Below are 18,804 nucleotides of genomic sequence, written 5' to 3' on the forward strand. Positions count from 1 at the left end.
CACTTTCAATGTCCAGAAAAACCCCAAAGTAGACGAACACTCCCGCTATTTTAGTCCATTTGTAAGATGCCATAATATCCCCTTGCCTATTTCGTTAATACTATCACTTTTACGTAATACTTACATAACGACTGATTAAATCATATGTATAGTCGCCTATTTCCCTGTAGTCGTGGCTTTCAGCCCGGTAACACGACACAACGATGGGAAATGCCTCCGTTTTCGAAGCTCCGAATGAATAACACTCGAGAAGATTCATTTGATGGCGGGTATCGTTGGAAAGCTCTAATCATAATATCAGAACCTTGCTAGGAGTATTTTCGCAGTTATAAGAAGCGATGCTAGGAGTATTTTCGCAGTTATAAGAAGCGATGTCGGTACATCATAAATGTATCGCGATAGGTAACTGTTACATTTTGGTATTGCGGTGTGCCGGTAAAAACGTGCAGCCCGATAAATTGTAGAGATAAAGGTGAAAAACATTTTTTCCCAATTTCCGACAGTTCTATAGCGCCTTGTGTAAAATTTAAATATTGAGTGAGTATGGTTTTAAAGACACCTTTAGCAATATTTCAGCAATATCACGGCGGGGGGGGGGGGGGGGGGGGGGGGGGGGGGCACCAGATATGGACTTCACACATTGTAGTCATGTGGGGAATCGAACCCGGGTGTTCGGCAAACACTTTAACCACAAGGCTACCCCATCGCCCCAGATACGTTAATGAAGTAATGAGGGTAATAATCAATCCATAGATAGTATATATGATCTAAGTTGTTGGTTGAAGTAAGAAGTGTTCTATTGGTATTGCAATTCTCAGTATGTGACAGGTTTTACTACTTGGGTTGGACCCCATTCGGAATTCGAACGCACTCTCTCAGAGTCAGGTACTTTGAAAGTCAGCCGTCTTAATAAGTCAGCCAATGCAGCGACTTCCAATGTGTAAGTTGATGTTAAAATTTAAACGATCAAATAAAAACCTCGTGAGCCTGTCGCACAATAAAATTCAATCAAACTTTCACCCGTTTCGTTAAAGAGCCAGTATTACATATTTGATCTTTGACTCTTTTCCAGATGCAGACTTGAATCTGATAGGCACCCTTTAATTAACAGGAAAGTTAAAGCAGAATCAGATGTAGATACAAACACATCAAGATTTTCAAATTCTCATGTCTTTTCCTTTGTTTCAATTCGACTGACACAGGTTCACAGTATGCTGCCTGAATCAGCACAGAAAACCGAATGCCCCACAAACAAACACGCCCTGCAAATAGTCATCTAGAGTTGCGGCCCTTAGAGGAAGTCGAAATGTTTTCATTTGTGACGCAAAATCATCTGTTTACCAGTGTTTACAAACATACTTTTGTCTTCTATAATTAAATTTTACTCATCTTAATCGTCATCACTGAATGTCCAACGGAATGAAAATATCTTGATGACAATGGTCTAACGAGAAGACTGTAGTCTGAATGGGTATTTAGCCCAGGAGATAACGAGAAACATCCGTTTATTGCCAAACCCAACAACTGCAAAGGACATACCAGGGTCCGTCAGAGGGAACTGATTTTGAACAGAAGTGGCGTTAGTGTTTTGAGTTTACACGATTATGATACGTGATCGACATTTCATATAAAGTCGCAGAAGAGAATTTGTGGAGAATGAATGCAAGGTCTCAGGTGTTTGAGCTGGTGAGTACATCTAGAACTTGGGTTGGAATATCAACTGATAGTAATTTTGACAATATTTTGTTTGTTATGGAGAATATAATTAGTGTTTATAACATCTGAAATCCCGTGGGTTGCATGGGTCAGAGAAGATGCTTAATTATCAATCTATCAGATTAGAGAAAGTGGTGGTTGAAAATAAATGACATGCAACCTCATGCATTTTATTACCTTAGGAGAAAGAGATACTGGTAAAAGTTCCGCTTGTAATCCTTGCTTGAAATGTTAGCATGGTTATGATTATGATTGAAAGGTTAGGTTTAGATCCTGACATCTGAATCTCTTTAGAAATAGTTTTATTCTCCCCAAACTTCTACTTGAATGTTCATCATTATTCACTATTACAATCATCATGACATGCCATACTAAAACAGCAATACCTACCTTGACTATTTCTTTTTCTGTATCAAAATGTATGCATACTATAAACACAAGAATGCTGGAACAAGGTCAAATTTACTATTTGAGTTTGACCCCTCACCTGCTGATAACCAAGGCCCTACCTTGGTACCCACTTTAGGTTAAGACTCTATAAGAGTAATGGTTACCAGAATGTCCAAATGGGACTAATTTTACTGCAGCCTGCAGGATACTGCAGGATAGTACAGACACCTTTATTAAACTATCTCATCATGTATGCACTAAATGTAACTGAACATAGTTGATCAGGTAAAATAATGGTAAAAGCCAGCAGGAATTCTCACAGTTTGGGGAACCAAGACAGACATTAATGAATCTTTATGCTGCTATAGAGTTTGCTGCTGTTGTCATTAGAAGCAGTGTCTAGAAGCAGTGTCACTCTAGAAGCAGTGTATGAAACTCCTACAAAAAGACAGGAAACCCACAGGGCTGATAACTATAAAATGTTGCCGGACCTGTTAACATGTAACCAGCCCTGTATTAAATGTAGGAAATTGAGATATTGTGTTAAAAGAAAGTGATTAATGAATTACTTGTTGTGAGGTAAACGTAAAGGTGTACATAAGCAAATTTAATAAAATCATGACTTGGTGGTCACTGTTAATTCATTTACTGTCAATTTCATCAGAAAAGAATGATTTTATTCATTGGCTGAAAGCATTCTCTAGACCAGTCACATGTAGTGTTAGATAAAAGGGTAGGCTGATCTGTGGAACTGGAAGTTACAGTTTGATTGATTGTGAAAAATACAGACATCATGTAGTTTCCACAACTGTGTATCACTTTCAAAATATTTCCTGCTACTCAATGGCATGGTCAAATATATAACCTTGGAAAATATATTGGCCCATAGGGCCGGCTACAAAATAAAGTTGTAAGCCTGCCATGTAATTAGCAAGCAGCTGGCCACTGGGCAGACGCTATTTCATACACTGTTGCAAGCATATAATATTGTTCCTTTTTCATGTATATGCAATCTGTCATGATACCAAACAGGCTGAGAATTACTTTGTTTCAGGGATCTTATCTTATGTTATAATAACCTATGACATCAGTATACTTGGTGCTCATTTACTGTTTGATGGAATGTGTCATGATATGGTATATTATGGTACAACATGGTACAACATGGTACAACATGGTAGTATTGGTACAAATATGTGCTACAAATACAAATACACACTACAGGCCCACATAGCCCTAGAAAAAAATGAATCTTTAATATCAAAATTGGAGATGGATTTGGCATAACTGTTTATTTTAGCATGTTGAGACCTCCAGGTAGTTACTTACTGTATACACTTATGATTGAAGCATGAAGGGTGCAGGTGCTTTAATCCATTGTCTTGCTGATTGTCCATGGATGCAGTTATCTCACAGGCCTTTAATATCTTAGCCCTTTGAACCTTTTGACATTCTAATTACCAAACCTCTTAGATAAAGATGTATGACTTTTACTTTGTACATGTTGACAATTTCAGTCAGTGTGCAGCCATTGTTGCAGTGTAAACAGTTGTGAAAGTGCAGCAGTTATCAATATGATCAATACTCTGAAATATAGTGCAAACAGGTTGACCTTTCATTGAATATAGCTGTATTTTCTTTTTCTTTGGTACCGAGATCTTCATGCTTATCATATAAGTAGAGACCTCTTCACCCGTCAAAGAGCTTCCTATGTAGAATTGAAGATGCATGTTTTGCACACATGAGCATACATATAGAGTAGGTATTTCATTCATTGATTTTGTGAGAACATATGTTTTAAATCAATTGTAACAGACAGCCATCACCTGTCATGAGTTGGTAACATATGTCATGAATCATGTCATGAAACAGTACCAGAAATCTCAAACAAAAGATATTTAACATATGCTGTCATGGTTATATTTGGGACCATGCTTTATTAGTAGAGTACAGATTCTTGACTTTTGTTGGGTTGAGTCAATCCGGGATTTGACCCTTCACCCTTATGGAAGTAGCTGTGGCTGAGCAAGTGTTTGGCTGACTTTGTGTGCTGGAGATTAGGTGCAGGACTTTAAGGATGTGGGTTTAAATCCTCAATGGGACTGAACTCAACAAAAGCTCTAGAATCTGTACTTTACTGAAAAAGTGTAATCCCAATCCTATCCCAAAACCTATGTGAAACATGCTGTTAGTCTTGTGGATTCTTAGTGTTTGTTCTAGTTGAGTGTGTCATAGTGTCCAACTTGTTGTGTCTTTAGTTAGAAATTCAAGTGCTCACTTACCAGTGACATGAAATATGTTAATTTCCTTCACATATTTTGGCAGTTTTGCTTAAAGTTACCTCTCTGATATAAAACAGTCAGGGATGTAAAATGTATGTGAGACAACATACTGTCTCATCAGTGGCACTAAGTGAAGCGCTTGGCCTGATTGATTCAGTCACTGTAACTGGTTAGGTGTGAACACAGTGCTGGGTGATTAATGCATCCTGCAAAAATCCCCAAGTGTGGTGGCTACTTGACAGGTCGTAAATAAACAGCTTCCTCGATCTGGGATTTCAGACGTTGATAGATAACACATCAATATTCACTTGGTGATTATTTGAGTCAGTGATCTCTGTCAGTAGTTAGTTGTAACTCACTTACGTTTTCATTCACTCACTTGCTCACTCACTCACTCAAAACCCACTCACTCACTCACTCACTCACTCACTCACTCACTCATCCTTGATGGCATTGTGGAGTTTATGGTAACATCATCCTTTCTGTTCCAGTCTGTGGAAGGACGACAGATCGAGGAGGTAGTACAGAGTAAGTGTTATCTATTTACCATGCTTATGATGTTTTTCATTCGATGATTATTGTGAATGACATAGTCCAAATAACCTGACTGAGGATAATTTTGAGCCTAATTTATGCTGCTGATTGTCTTCCATCCACTAACGTACGAGGTGCACTGATCTGAAGGGTCAAGCCTTAAACTGTTAAACTGACAGCACAGAAGAGAAGTTGAAATGCATCATGGGGAAGTTCGTGTTCTGTCGTTTTTGTGTGAATTTTATTCTTTTTCATGTCAATTTTCCTATTACTTCTGATTGTGTTAATTCATATTGCGCATGAAGATTAACAAATGATACTGTTCTACACTAACAATCACTGCAAAACATGTGTCAAGTAAAAGTGATTTGTTGTAAAACAGCCATTTTTCAAAAAGAGGCAACAGGGTATCACATACACTAGGCTCTGTCTTCACTTGACACATGTTGTTGAATGATGCATGTTGCACCTAGCGTGACGACAACATTAGAATCTATGTTGAAATGTCGTCTGTACAGAAAAGAATAGTTGCATATCCATTAAATAGTGTTCATCCTTCATCTTCAACTTCTACAATGCCAATCAACAAAGATCAAAGAGGTCATGTTGTGCCTACATGATTATTTTGTCACCATGGCAACAATCTGCTGTATTGTTTGCTACCTGTGTAATATTGCTGTGAGAATGTTTCAGGTATTTTCCACACTCTGCTTATGCATCGGACACTTGGAAAGGTGTGTATCTTAAGTAGAAATGTTGAAATGTTTCAGGATATAGTATTGTATCCATCAATGATTTTAGTTACAACATTAGCCTTGCACAGGTCTTAGAACCAACATCTTTGTCTTTAAAAGGCTTTAGGAGCATATTATTTAACCAAAAATGCAATTTGTGCACAAGATGAGAATACATAATTGTAAAGAAACCATTTGAGTTCTGTCAGCTCACATTGTGAAAGAACTCTGCGAAATCCACATGGGTGGTTAGCAAGAACTGCTGTATTATATTGTTGGACTTTTACTGGTGAAGATCGGGGTTGGAGTGAGTGAGTGGGTTGAGGTTCCCAATTGTGCAAATCAATGCTCATGTTGTTGATAAATGGATTGTCTGGTCCAGACTCGATTATTTACAGATCACCGCCATATAGCTGAAATATTGCTGAGTGCAGTGTCAAGCTAAACTCACTCACTCACTCACTCTTTTTAATATTTGTAGAAATTGTAACAATACTGAATGTGACCTGTTAACATTTTGTTTTCAGTTCCATTACAAGCAGGAAGGAAGCTACTCCATTGGCACTGTTGGAATCATGGACGTTGACTGTGACTACATAGACTTCACATATGTAAGTCTCATCTCTGTTAATATGTTATGAGCAGCTCAGCCTGTTCAGTGTCATGTTTTGTTGAAGTGTTCGTATAGAGAAAACAGACACTACAATTCACCTTCACTCAAAGCAAATGATTCCATGGTTTTGCATTTCTGTTTAGAAATAATGAAATTTAAATTTGCTTTTTTGTTCATGAAATATTTCCAGGTCCGTGTGGCATCGGAAGAACTGGACCAGAATCTGCGCAGGGAAGTCAGCATGTTCCGAGACACTCTTCGTAGCCATGACGGTCCAGGATCTGGTCAGGTAGGTTGTACATAGTTTGATGATACCCTGGTTGTTTGTTTCCAACTTGGTTGGTTTGTTGTTCAACACTACACCTGGCAAAATTCCAGCTATATATTGTGATGGTCTTTAAATAATTGCGTCTGAACTAGACAATCCAGTGATCAACAGCATGAGCGTCGATCAACGCAATTTGGATACATTGACATTTGTCAACCACGTCAGCAAGCCTCACCACCCGATCCTGTTAATTGCCTTTTGTGACAAGCGTGATTTGCTGAAGACCAGTTCTAACTGAATCTTCACGGGTCTCCATGGAAGGAGACTCTTGTTCTAAAGTACTCCTTGAGAGAAAGAAAGAGGGACTAATCTAGGAATCTAAACCAAATAAATGCTGGAGTGTGGGCTGAACAATCCAGTGACTGACATCATGAGCAGTGATCCATGCAGTTATGATAAGATGACATGTGACCACCAAGTCAGTCAGACTGTGGAAAGCAAATTTGGAAACTTTTATCATTTTGATCAAATTTTGGTTTTTGTTCAAATTTTCATTTCAGAGATGTATGTTAACATTGTATTTTAACATTGTATCCAGTGATATAATTCAAAGCAGAGGATTCTACCAGTGAAGGGTAGAATAGGCCTTCAGCAACCCAGGCTTGCCATAAAAGGTGACTGCTTGTCGTAAGATGAGACTAACAGGATCAGGTGGCCAGGCTCCCTGACTTGGTTGTTTCATGACATTGGTTCCCAGTAGCGCAGATCAATGCTCATGCTTTTGATCACTGGATTGTCTGGTGTGGACTCGATTTTTTGACAGAATATTGCTGCATATGGCGTAAAACTAAACTCACTCACTCAAAGCAGAGGATTCAGGATTCTTCCTTGTTATTGGTATGAATTCCTGTAGGATACAAGTTAGTGAATGAGTGAGTGAATTTAGTTTTACGTCACACTAAGCAAATATTCCAGCTATATGGCGGCGGTCTGTAAATAATCGAGTCTGGACCAGACAATCCAGTGATCAACAACATGAGCATCAATCAGCGCAAATGGGAACCAATGACATGTGTCAACCGAGCCAGCAAGACTGACCACCCGATCTCACTGGTCGCCTCTTACGGGGTTACTAAGTCTTCAAGACAATGCCACCATCTAACTTATACTGGAAACCAGTTTTTCTTGAATTTTACTTCTTAATGGGAATATATCGTGGTATTTGCTGCAGACTTTGGGCCAAATATAGTCATGTGAGCTGGTGCTGATTAATTCTGCAAGGGTTAGAGTGATAGCAGTTACTGACAATGTTTACCATGTCCATGCTTTTTTCAAAAATAACTAAATAAAAAACATGCCTATAACATCATAGTTTTAACATTTTGGGATGAAAATCAACCAATGATTCCGTGCTGGAAGTATATAATCAGGATTTACAGGACGCAAATTCCTGTGTCTAATATTCACTGTGGATGCAACAAAATTTATTCGCACAGACACAGAAGAGTTCAAAAACTTTTGTCAAAACTCCAATCAAGTAGCAGTAGGTTATCACTGAGTTTGTTACTACCCTCATTATGGTATCATTTGCAATTTCATTACTGTTAACAAATAATGTGATGATTATGATACGCTATACAATAACAGTGTCAGTAAAATAGTAAGTGTCTGAAACCCCCATTTTGTTGTCCAGGACCCTTGAAACTTGTAAGCATGAGTCCCAGGGACCCTTAAATACAGAACCCGAAGTTATCTTTAAATAATGTCTAATTTCTAAACTTGATCTCTTTTTACATTTTCAGATATCCTTGGAGTTTTACCAGAAGAAGCGAGCACGCTGGCCCTTTCAAGCAGAGTGTATCCCGTGGGAAGTGTGGACAGTCAAGCTGGATATCATTACTATGGCCAATGAACATGGTTGGTTGTTTCCTTATGTGTGAAGACAGGTGCTTGGGTAGCCTAGTGGTTAAACCGTTCGCTCGTCACACCAAAGATCTGGCTTTGATTCAGTATGTGAACCCATTTCTGGTGTCCCCTGCTGGAATAATGATGAAACTGGGGTAAAACCAAACTCACTCACTCACTCACTCGCTCGCTGATGTTATATTTGGGGTTACACTTTATTTGTAAAGTACAAATCTTTTGGTTGAGTCCCATCTGGGATTCAAACCTGCACCCTCAGAGTCAGGCTCCTAATATCCAGCACACAAAGTCAGCCGCCTTACCGTCTCAGCCACCACAGATTCCACTCATTCACTCATGCATGAAGAGAGAGAATTAGTGGCAGACTGTTTTAAGGGGCAGCAAGTCTTGTACAGAGTTGCTTTCCTTGCCCTTGCCAGGATCCAGTGATAATGGATGTGAATCTATGATTATGAACCTTGTTAACATCATTGTCTTGGTGATCAGTGTATCATCTGTTTGTAGCACCTTCAACATTCCTCCATCATCAAGTTGACACTAACCATGATGTATCTGAAATATTGTTGAAAACAAGTCCCACATATAAAGTTGCTAAATGTTTCACATTCTAAGTTTGTAACGGCGCATTTGTTTGTACTGAATAACAGGATTACAAGTATTTCTTTTGATCTTGAGACATTGTAGTGTCTGAGAGGTACAAGTGAAGTATTTCCTTAAGTGGCGTTTAGAAGCTGGTTTAACTTCTAACAGTTTTATCTCAAACATGGGAGTCCTGACTACCCCTAATCATTAGTTTTAGGAATCCTTGCAGGCAGTTTGGGGTTCCTAAGAGAGAACTGTGCATTTTGATAATTTCTTTAGAGCCAAAATACTCGTAAAGGTGCGGGTTAGAATTGACCTTCAGCAACCCATGCTCGCCATAAAAGGCGACTATGCTTGTCACAAGAAGCGAGTAACGGGATCAGGTGGTTAGGCTCGCTGACTTGGTTGACACATGTCATTGTTTTCCACTTGTGCAGATTGATACTCATGCTGTTTATCATTGGATTGTCTAGTCCAGCCTGATATGAAAGGAACGCCCAAACACTTAGCAATGTCATAGATGTGTTAATTGGTACAATGAATAATATTGCACATCCCCCAGAATGCAGTGAGATTTTTTCTGCATCCATTCTCTACATTTTTGCGAACTGGACGCACTTTCAACAGTATATCTGTTATGATGACAGTAGGTCAGCTTGATGTTGGAAGTATCACTTGATGCAGTCCCTCTCACATGAAGCTTGTGTGTCCAAGGGGCATCTCACTCTTGTTTCCACATCTGAACAATTTCACAAAAATCATGAATTTGAAAAAATACATTTAATGGTTGATCTTTGCTGAGAACTACAAAACTACTAGTGTCTGATTATGTTTCATTCAGAGCGTCAGGTGTGCCGAGAGAGGCTGGGTGAGGTGCTGGCCGAGAAGGTCATGTATGTGGCAGAGACCATGAACAGACATGAATACGTCCCCAAGATGCCAAACCAGTCAGATCTCGACCTCATCTTTGACACCGTGCATTTCGATGTGCAGCCATATCTCTACAGGGTGAGAGTGATGATCAGATGTCTTATATCACACTCTGCATGAACTTGTACACACTTGTGAAGCATTGAAACTGTATCCCAATATTTTAGGGGCAGTGGGGTGGCTTAATGGTTAAACTCAAAGTGTAGCTCATTGCACCAAAGTCCCAGTTCGATTCTCCACATGCATGCAGTGTGTAAAGTCACCTGCCATGATATTGCTGAAATATTGCATAAAACTCCACTCACTCACAGTGTTTTAGTCTTACATGCCTATACACATCTGTGAAGTATTGACACTGAACTTGTGAACCTTTGAATTGGTCTTCAGCAATCCATGCTTGTTGTAAGAGGCAACTAACAGGACCAGGTGATTACGCTTGCTGACTTGTCGTATCCCAATTATTTGATAGGTGTTCATGATGTTAATCACTAGATCATCTGATCCAGACTTGATTATTTACAGTCTGCCACCATATGCTGAGGGTGACCTTAAACAAACAAACAATATTGTCTGTCACTACAATACAGTGTGAATGCATGTTAAACCATATATACTGACAGCGGGGTGTTATTTCAGATATCGCACCAGACGACCGGCCCAGCAGCATCAGCATCAGTTGGTACCACCATGAGGAAGTTCCTGAAAGACACACTAGCATTATAACAAATACTGGATGTAGGGGATAATGACTAGACCAGTAGTATGTTATGCTGATATCTCCCTGTTGTATCACTCGCTTGACATTAACTCAGTGTATACTGTCTAGGTCATGCCTTCATGCTTATCATAGTAAGGTTAAACAGTGCATAAGTACAACTGGGAGTCATATGGTTGGCATCAGCTAATGACTTTCTAGCCTGTTTCTTATCCTGATGATTGTCAAGCCTGTTTCTCATCTTCATATCTGTCCATCCTGTTTCTCATCCTGATGATTGTCTTGCCTGTTTCTCATCTTCATAACTGTCCAGCCTGTTTCTGATCCAGATGATTATCTAGCCAGTTCTTCATCCACATAACTGTCCAGCCGGTGTCTGAATCAGATAACTGTCCAGCCTGTTTCTGATCGAGATGATAGTCTAGCCAGTTCTTCATCCTAATAACTGTCCAGCCTGTTTCTGATCCTGATGATAGTCTGACCAGTTCTTCATCCTAATAACTGTCCAGCCTGTTTCTGATCCTGATGATAGTCTAACCTGTTTTCATCCTATCATCATGTTAGGTTGGAAAAGAAAGAATTGTTGCTAAGTGCTTGTATGAAAGAAAAATTGGTCAATATCTATGGATGTATGTTGCCGCAGTGTTTCAGTGCACGATATTTTCTCTTAATGGCATGACTCCTTTGGGATCCAGTGAACAGCCTTGACCACATTTGGAAGATCGTTCTTGCAGGCTGAAATCATAATTTCTTTCTAGTCATCTAGGAGCTTGTTTAGAGATTTTTACAGATCTTACGTAGACGAATGAAATCGGTTATGAATTCTAATATGAATATTTTAAGAAGTTTGGATGAAAAGAATGTTAGGTTGTTACAGCTATCCCCTTGTGTTCAGTGTCAGAACATCCAGATTTGACTTTAGCTCACTGAATTTAGAACTAAATGTATTGACTTCCAGTCAACAGGAGAGCACTTGAGGCTTGAGTTGTTGATCATCTTCCATTTTGTCATATTGTGGAAGATGGATATTTTGTGCTGAGGGATTGAGATTGAGTAGATTAGACTAGTGTGTGTTATAACTATGTTTAGATGTTGCAAGTCTCTTTGATGATGATGATGATGATGATGATGATGATGATGATGATGATGACGATGATGATGATGTAGGGTTGTCGTTCTTGGCTATTTATCACTTCTCAATAAATAGTCCAGTAAACATTAACATCATATACCATATTGATTTATTCTTTCATAATTTCATTATCATGATTATGTCATAAAAATCAGGGCAAGTGAAACGTTAGTCTGGACAAGTTACTTTCTTAAGTCACTTGCCTTCTGGCAAGTGGCATTCAAAAAGAGAATTTGAACCCATGTGATGGTTTCTAAATCACCCACACAATGCTGATACCATTTTTCACAAGCTGACCTCATTTCACAAAACAGCCTTTGCAACTTTTCACACAAATGCTTGATTTTTATTCCATGGTAATTTAGGGAGAAACTGAGTTGGTACTTCATTGGAGATTGTTTGTATCAAAATTGATATAGGTCAACATTGTGTCAATACAGTTAGCAATGCAGAGATTAGGGTATTTGACTACTTTGTGATATGAGGACTGAATTATGTGGTTAATGTACTGGCATGTTCATTTTCTTCATGCTCATAATCCACTGGTGTCTGTCCAGCCTTGTGTCATGTAATGGTGGAAGCAGGCCACTAAAGTTATGCTAGGATTATAACATGTACATTGATGGGATACTAATTCTGATAGGACTATTTTGTATATTTCCATGACCATTACAGTAAACCTTCCTAAACTTGCCTTGATCCATTTCTTTAGTTGTTGAAATCTCAGACTGTCTATCCTTGATTTTCCGTACTGTTTTTTACTGTATTGTAGGACACAAAGACATCCTTTCCTTCTAAAAGAAATATGTAAGGCTTATTTTGGCATGTCAGTAATTCTTCAGTGTTGATTTTCTACCTTCCTCAGTGTTTATGAATTAGACAAAACTGGTCACCATGTTGTTGATATTTCAGATGCAAGATTGAAACTGTTTTTGAAACTCTCATTCTGATTGGTCTGCTAGACAGAGTAGTTTACCAAATCCAATTTGATAATAAAAATCAAGGGAAAATAATTTTTATTTTCAAAAAAAGAAGGGAATTGATCCAGGGGTTCGGATGTGTTTACAGAAATTTTAAGAATTGTGGATGGAAAACAGTTGTTAGCTGATGTAAGAACAAAGCCAAAAATCTTTGATGAACCCGAAGTCATATTTTCCTCCACATCTAGAAGGCATTGTGCAGTAAAAGTAGCTGTCTTCATGATTTTTATACAGACAGTGGGTGTAGGGACATCTCCATGACTTTGCCAACTTCTGTATAAGCTATTCTGTCATTTACGAGACGTGAAAAAAATTTGCTTTTTGGATTAAGATCAGTGTTGTAGAAAATAAACTGATATGTACCGTTATTACTTTGAAAATATTTTATGAATTTGAGATGTATTATTGCCAATCCAATATATTGTTAATCCTGATGGATATGACTGCTTACACTTAACTCGCTAACTCTTTTGTATCGTCACGCAAATGTCATAATACATTGATCTTTTGAACCTTCCCGTCCTTGTCTCATAGTGTCACCAGTAGTCGTAATAATAACAGAATCACAACACAGTGGTTGATCAAGGGCAAGATCCATCTCCAGTTTTCTTTACATGGAACACTGAGCCCTTAATTCTGTAATAGGAGTGGTGAAGACCCAATTTCGATTCCCCACATGGGTACATTGTGTGAAGCCATTTCTGGCGTCCTCGCTGTGATGTTGCTGGAATATTGCTGCAAGCAACGTAAAACCATTTTCGCTCACTTCTGAATTGAATGGTGTGTTTACTGTGTTTTTAGGATCATGAAACATTTTATGATTCATTTTTGTAGATAGTGATTTGTCCATCATGTAATTCAATTATCCTGTTGTGCTATCGTGCAGAAAATTGTTCAGTTGTGCATGGTTGCCAACTCTTTCATGATAACATGTGCAATGTTGTTGTCTTCAAAGTGGTATGGGCAGATTTTAACACCCATAATTCAGCAGGATATTATCCATCTAAGAGAATACATTGTATATGACTGGTAATATAGTTGTGTTTGTCAGTTTGTATTTATTGTCTTTAGACTTCTAGGTAGAGTTTCATATACTGCAATATCAGTTGTGAGGAAACACTATTGTCGGAGAGTACTGGGAGGTTTGCATGTATTTCAATATTAGTTGTGAGGAAAGTAATATTATTTTTGCAGAGTACTGGGGAGAGGTACATGTATTTCAGTATTAGTTGTGAGGAAAGTAACACTATAGTCAGAGAGTACTTGGGAGAGGTACATTTATTTCAATATTAGTTGTGAGGAAAGTAACACTATTGTCTGAGATTTCTAGAGATCGTTTTGTATATTGCAATATCAGTTGTGGGGAAAATTGAGTTGTATGTATTTAAGTATCAGTTGTCAGGAAAGTAACACAAATGTCAGAGTGTACTGTTGAGAGTTACATGTATTGTAATATCAGTTGTCAGGAAAGTAACACCCTTGTTGGAGAGTACTGGTGAGAGTCATATGTATTGTTATATCAGTTGTTCATTTTCATATTTGTATCATTGATTCAACTTTTTCGATATACATAGCTAATGATTACCATGACTGACATTTGTATATGATGCTATGTATAAGGTTAGTATCATGATAATAATTGCTTCAGGTATCAGGCATTGATCTACTGACCTGAGAGTATACTATAACTAATTATCACAATTATTATCTGTTATGAGATTTTTGTATGGTAAACTCTGACCTATTTGTCACTTGCTGATTTAAATTAGGTATAAAAATACCTATGAATGTCCGAATTTACAAATTCACCTTTCTACAGATCCATAATGGCTGTTCCATCCATATCATACACTATTCACACATTTTTCAGAATTTTATCCTCATTATTTCCAAATACCTGCCAAGGAAACAGGTGTACTAAGTCCACCCTGTGTTACCATATACAGCCACGTGCACCATACCATAGTTTCATATCTCTCAAATTGTTATTGAATTAGGTAGCCAAAAGGTGGCCCAGTTTACAAGACTGGCTGAACGATGGGGTTGAATACTCATGTTAGCTCCTCATGTATGTGGAGATAAAACTTGATGTGAGATACGTGGCTGAAATATTAACTGTTACATCGTAGTCATTCATTTTCTGCTTCAAAATAAACATCAGGTTATTTAACATCGCTGTGCATTTTCCAGTCCGGTGATTTGAAGTAAAAAACTCAGTTACCCTGGTCTTATGTGATGTGTGTGTTTAGCAGTAGTTCCCATTCGTAACCCATAATTACGAATGATCCCCATCTTCTTGGAGTCTACGGAAAGAGGCGAGTGATGACGGATGCAGTAGTTCCAACCCAACCACAGAACCCATTTGTGAGCTTCCCCAGTGTGAAGCTGTGGTACATTAAGCCCTGCTTTTAACATTGTATGTTGAAGTGTCCCATTCTATACTCACAGTATCACTGATGTACGTCGTTGCAACAAGTAGGACCCTTGCACTCGATGTGTACAGCTACTTGTGTTTCCTGTTGAAGTGTGTGCACAGACTGGTGAAAGGGGTACGTAAGTGTCGGTGTGACCTATTTAAGTTATGGACGAGTGATTGGTTGGTTGTGCAGTTTGTAATGATTGAATAAAGTATGCATTTTATGAAGATGGGTTTGTTGTGATTATTTTTGTAAATACAAACCGTCACTGCAAGAACATAACCAATAGAGTTGGTCTTCAGTAACCCGTGCTCGTAAGAGGCGACTAAGGGGATCAGATGGTCAGGCTAGCTGACTTGGTTGACACATGTCATCGTATCCTATCGCACGTTGATGCTCATGATGTCACTCACTGGATTGTGTGGTCCAGACTCGATTATATACAGATGGACACCATAACTGGTTTATGTTTGATTGAGACGTTAAAGAACACTAACGTAGTAAGCCATATGTTGTGTGTTGCTAAGATTGCAAAGTTGTATATTTAAACAGTACATGTATTGAGAGCTTGCCCAACTTTCAAAGCAAAAATCATGTGTGAGCCGGGGCTTTTTCGAAACAAAACTGCCCCTGCACATTCACTAATCACTCGCGATTATTCGACGAAATATTGTAAGTAAAAGTCAAATCTGTAGTGAAATTTAGATGCTTTTATCTGAAAAAAATAATAAAATTTGGGTTTGTTATTAAGGCCGAACTCTGCAATATCCCAACTATATGTTAGCTATATGATAGTCACGTCTTGACCAGGCAATCCAGTGATCAACAGCATGAGCATCGATCTAGGCACTTGGGATACGATGACGTTCATCCGTAGACCACTTCTTCCCCGGATCTTCACTGATCCAAACAATATGTAATGACAGCAAGTTTTTGGGAACATATCCTGCCTTTTGGCGGCTCTGAAGAAAGTGTAGCTTGTCAGACACTGCGCAGCAGTACTTCTGGGCGGATGACTCCACGAAAACAAACCGTACAGTGAACCAGAAATCGTAATTCTAATTCATAGACCCCTGATTCTGAGAATTTAGGAACAGGCTTTTTGCATCTTGCAACATAGCGTAAGTTTTCGTGTGGAGATATTACGTACAATATTACGTACCCCCAACGTTGTGGAAATCAATAACACGTCACACTCTTTCCTTTCAGATTGAATTGACTATTCAGTCCTGTAATTACCATAGCTCGTGGTGAATTTTCAGAGGCAACGAGGTGCAAATGTTTGGCATGAGACATGTCCCTCGTCGGACAATAGGGACAACAAGTTGGCAGTGTTTGCAATACTTTAGTTTGCAATTGGCAACCGGGGTCTGAAGGATTTGGATCTCTACTGGCGCTGAGTGAAATCTGCAGGCCCTGAGTGAAATCTGCAGGCACATGTTAAAGTCAAACCAATAACAACAATTTCGCAGTTTCTACAAAATCAGTCAGCGAAACCTATGGCGCCATGCCCATGAGCAAAGAGCTGAAATACCAGGAGATGAAACAGTTATTGTAACACGAATGATCATGGGTGAATACCAAACGCTAACAAAGAAAAAAGGGTATAAGAAAGATTCCAGTTGGGAAAATCGACAGATAATTTACTTTAGGCCATTAAGGCCTGCTCATATTTGAAACTGCCGGTCCGATACATTAACAACCGGCTCTGGGCTTACAGGCCGGCGATTAATTCGAACGCTGCAAGTTGGGCGCAACTCATCCATCATTTCAGGACTCATAAACACACACAGGGCTGCCAATGATGTCAAAGATTTTGCAATCATTGTGCAGGAATGCATTTCCCTGGATTGCAAGATCATTGACCTCATTACCATTTGTGGTAAACTTAGTGGGCCTCTGCATGCACATGGGATCTTTGAGAAGATAACCACCCTTTAGCTATTTTTATGAGTGACAATAACAGATCAGGCAGAACATACGCTGCCATCCATTTCTTGGAAAAGAATACTGTTGGGGTCATCACAAGGTCAGCCGTGACGCCACATCACCTATTGGGCATTTTAGGCCTAGAGAGACCCATCTGTCCAGTTCAATGAATTGACTGCTGCTTTGCGGGAAGAATGGAACAAGATTGCTCAGTATTAAATCAGGAGACTGATCCAAGGAAGGAGGCGATGTCTTGAATCATACGTTTATCATACATGGAGGTTGTACACGAGATACTACTGGAACGTCACTATTTGGACTTGCAAAACAATATACTTTATTTCCGTGGACAAGATGGTGATGTTTTTGCGGGAAATGACACCATATATTTCAAATCTGTACAATCTTCAAATGAACAGACCGTGTCCTGGTAATCGTGGCCATGTTTGACTTCAACTCTGTCTCTTCATGACGACATTCATCTGTTACGGAAATGGCCGACACATTGTATGCACTAGTAAATTAAAGTTGCTCAGTGGGGAAAATACGGGCGTTACTTAATTAATATCTGTATGTTTGGCGACCTGTACCCTTGTATATGAATGATTTTTTCTTATGGTATGAGGAATGAGCTTAAATGCAACCAAGTTTTCTTCAAGGTCTCGAATTTCATGAATACAGTTTTTTTTTACCTTGTACTGAATGTTATTTATTTTAGGACACACGTGGAGCTTATAATAAAGGCATACGTTTTCAAATAATCCGAATTTCTTTTGTCCATGTATATGCATGTTATTTGTTTAAGGACAAGAATTGAGCTCACAACGGATTCATTCTGTTACTGCTGGTCTGTAGTATACTGGAATACGGATATTGGTATTTTTATAATTGATATCGTATCAGTGTGTAAACAAAAATATCACCATTAATGATTTCAAAATTACATATATCCCTGACTATTTCTGTCCAGTATATATACGCTGTTTGTTTTAAGGATTAGCACTGACCTTATGATAGCAACATACGTTCTGCCTCCTGTATTGTATCACAGGCAAACTGTAGCGCAAATGGGTTGCGCAGCATAGAGAAAATTACCAGTCTTCTTACGTGCGAGCGAAGCGAGCATAGGTTGGCAAAGTACTTTCCTCGCTTCTGTTCGAAAACTATTGTTCATGTCAGAATAAAATATCGCCACCATCAAAGGTAAACACCCTTTTCTTCGCATAAAAGAAGATTTGTCATATTTTCAATGCTGCGCAATGCCATTTGCGCTACAGTTTGCCTGTGATTGTATGCAGCTACTGTTGCGATTTGATGTATCAAAACACACATATTTTCGGAAATGACCTTAACATCGTGCACTGTACCCTGTGTACATGTTATTTGCATTAGTGGTAAGCAGTGGCATCATAATACAAACATGCTTTCGGACGCCACGAGTGAGTTTAGTTTTACCCCGCACTCAGCAATATTCCAGCTGTATGGCGCCTGTCTGTAAATAATCAAGTCAGGACCAGAAAATCCAGTGATCAATAGCATGATAATCGATCTGAGCAATTGGGATCCGATGACATATGTCAACCCAGTCAGTTAGCCTGACCACCCGATCTCTTTAGTCACCTCATACGACAAGCATAGTCGACGTTTGTGGCAAGCATG

General features: G+C 38.9%; 1 protein-coding gene across 1 annotated transcript; it reads left to right on the forward strand.

Annotated features, from left to right (window-relative positions):
• Positions 1-1,270: 1,270 nt before the first annotated feature.
• LOC137260638 (autophagy-related protein 101-like) lies at positions 1,271-15,443 on the forward strand. The gene is made up of 8 exons (XM_067798241.1): positions 1,271-1,686; positions 4,880-4,916; positions 5,616-5,656; positions 6,184-6,267; positions 6,460-6,558; positions 8,340-8,454; positions 9,884-10,050; positions 10,609-15,443. Exons 1-8 carry the CDS (start codon positions 1,657-1,659, stop codon positions 10,693-10,695), a joined length of 660 nt encoding a protein of 219 aa, XP_067654342.1. The 5' UTR covers positions 1,271-1,656; the 3' UTR covers positions 10,696-15,443.
• Positions 15,444-18,804: the final 3,361 nt, after the last annotated feature.

Source organism: Haliotis asinina, chromosome 14 (genome assembly GCF_037392515.1).
Source record: "Haliotis asinina isolate JCU_RB_2024 chromosome 14, JCU_Hal_asi_v2, whole genome shotgun sequence".
Lineage (NCBI taxonomy): Eukaryota > Metazoa > Mollusca > Gastropoda > Lepetellida > Haliotidae > Haliotis > Haliotis asinina.

Excerpts from the sequence above, each read along its gene's own strand:
- LOC137260638 (XM_067798241.1), top strand. The coding sequence starts at position 1,657 with ATGAATGCAAGGTCTCAGGTGTTTGAGCTG. Across the intron at positions 1,687-4,879 it reads GGTCTCAGGTGTTTGAGCTG|TCTGTGGAAGGACGACAGAT; the intron begins GTGAGTACATCT and ends TTTCTGTTCCAG. Across the intron at positions 4,917-5,615 it reads GATCGAGGAGGTAGTACAGA|GTATTTTCCACACTCTGCTT; the intron begins GTAAGTGTTATC and ends AGAATGTTTCAG.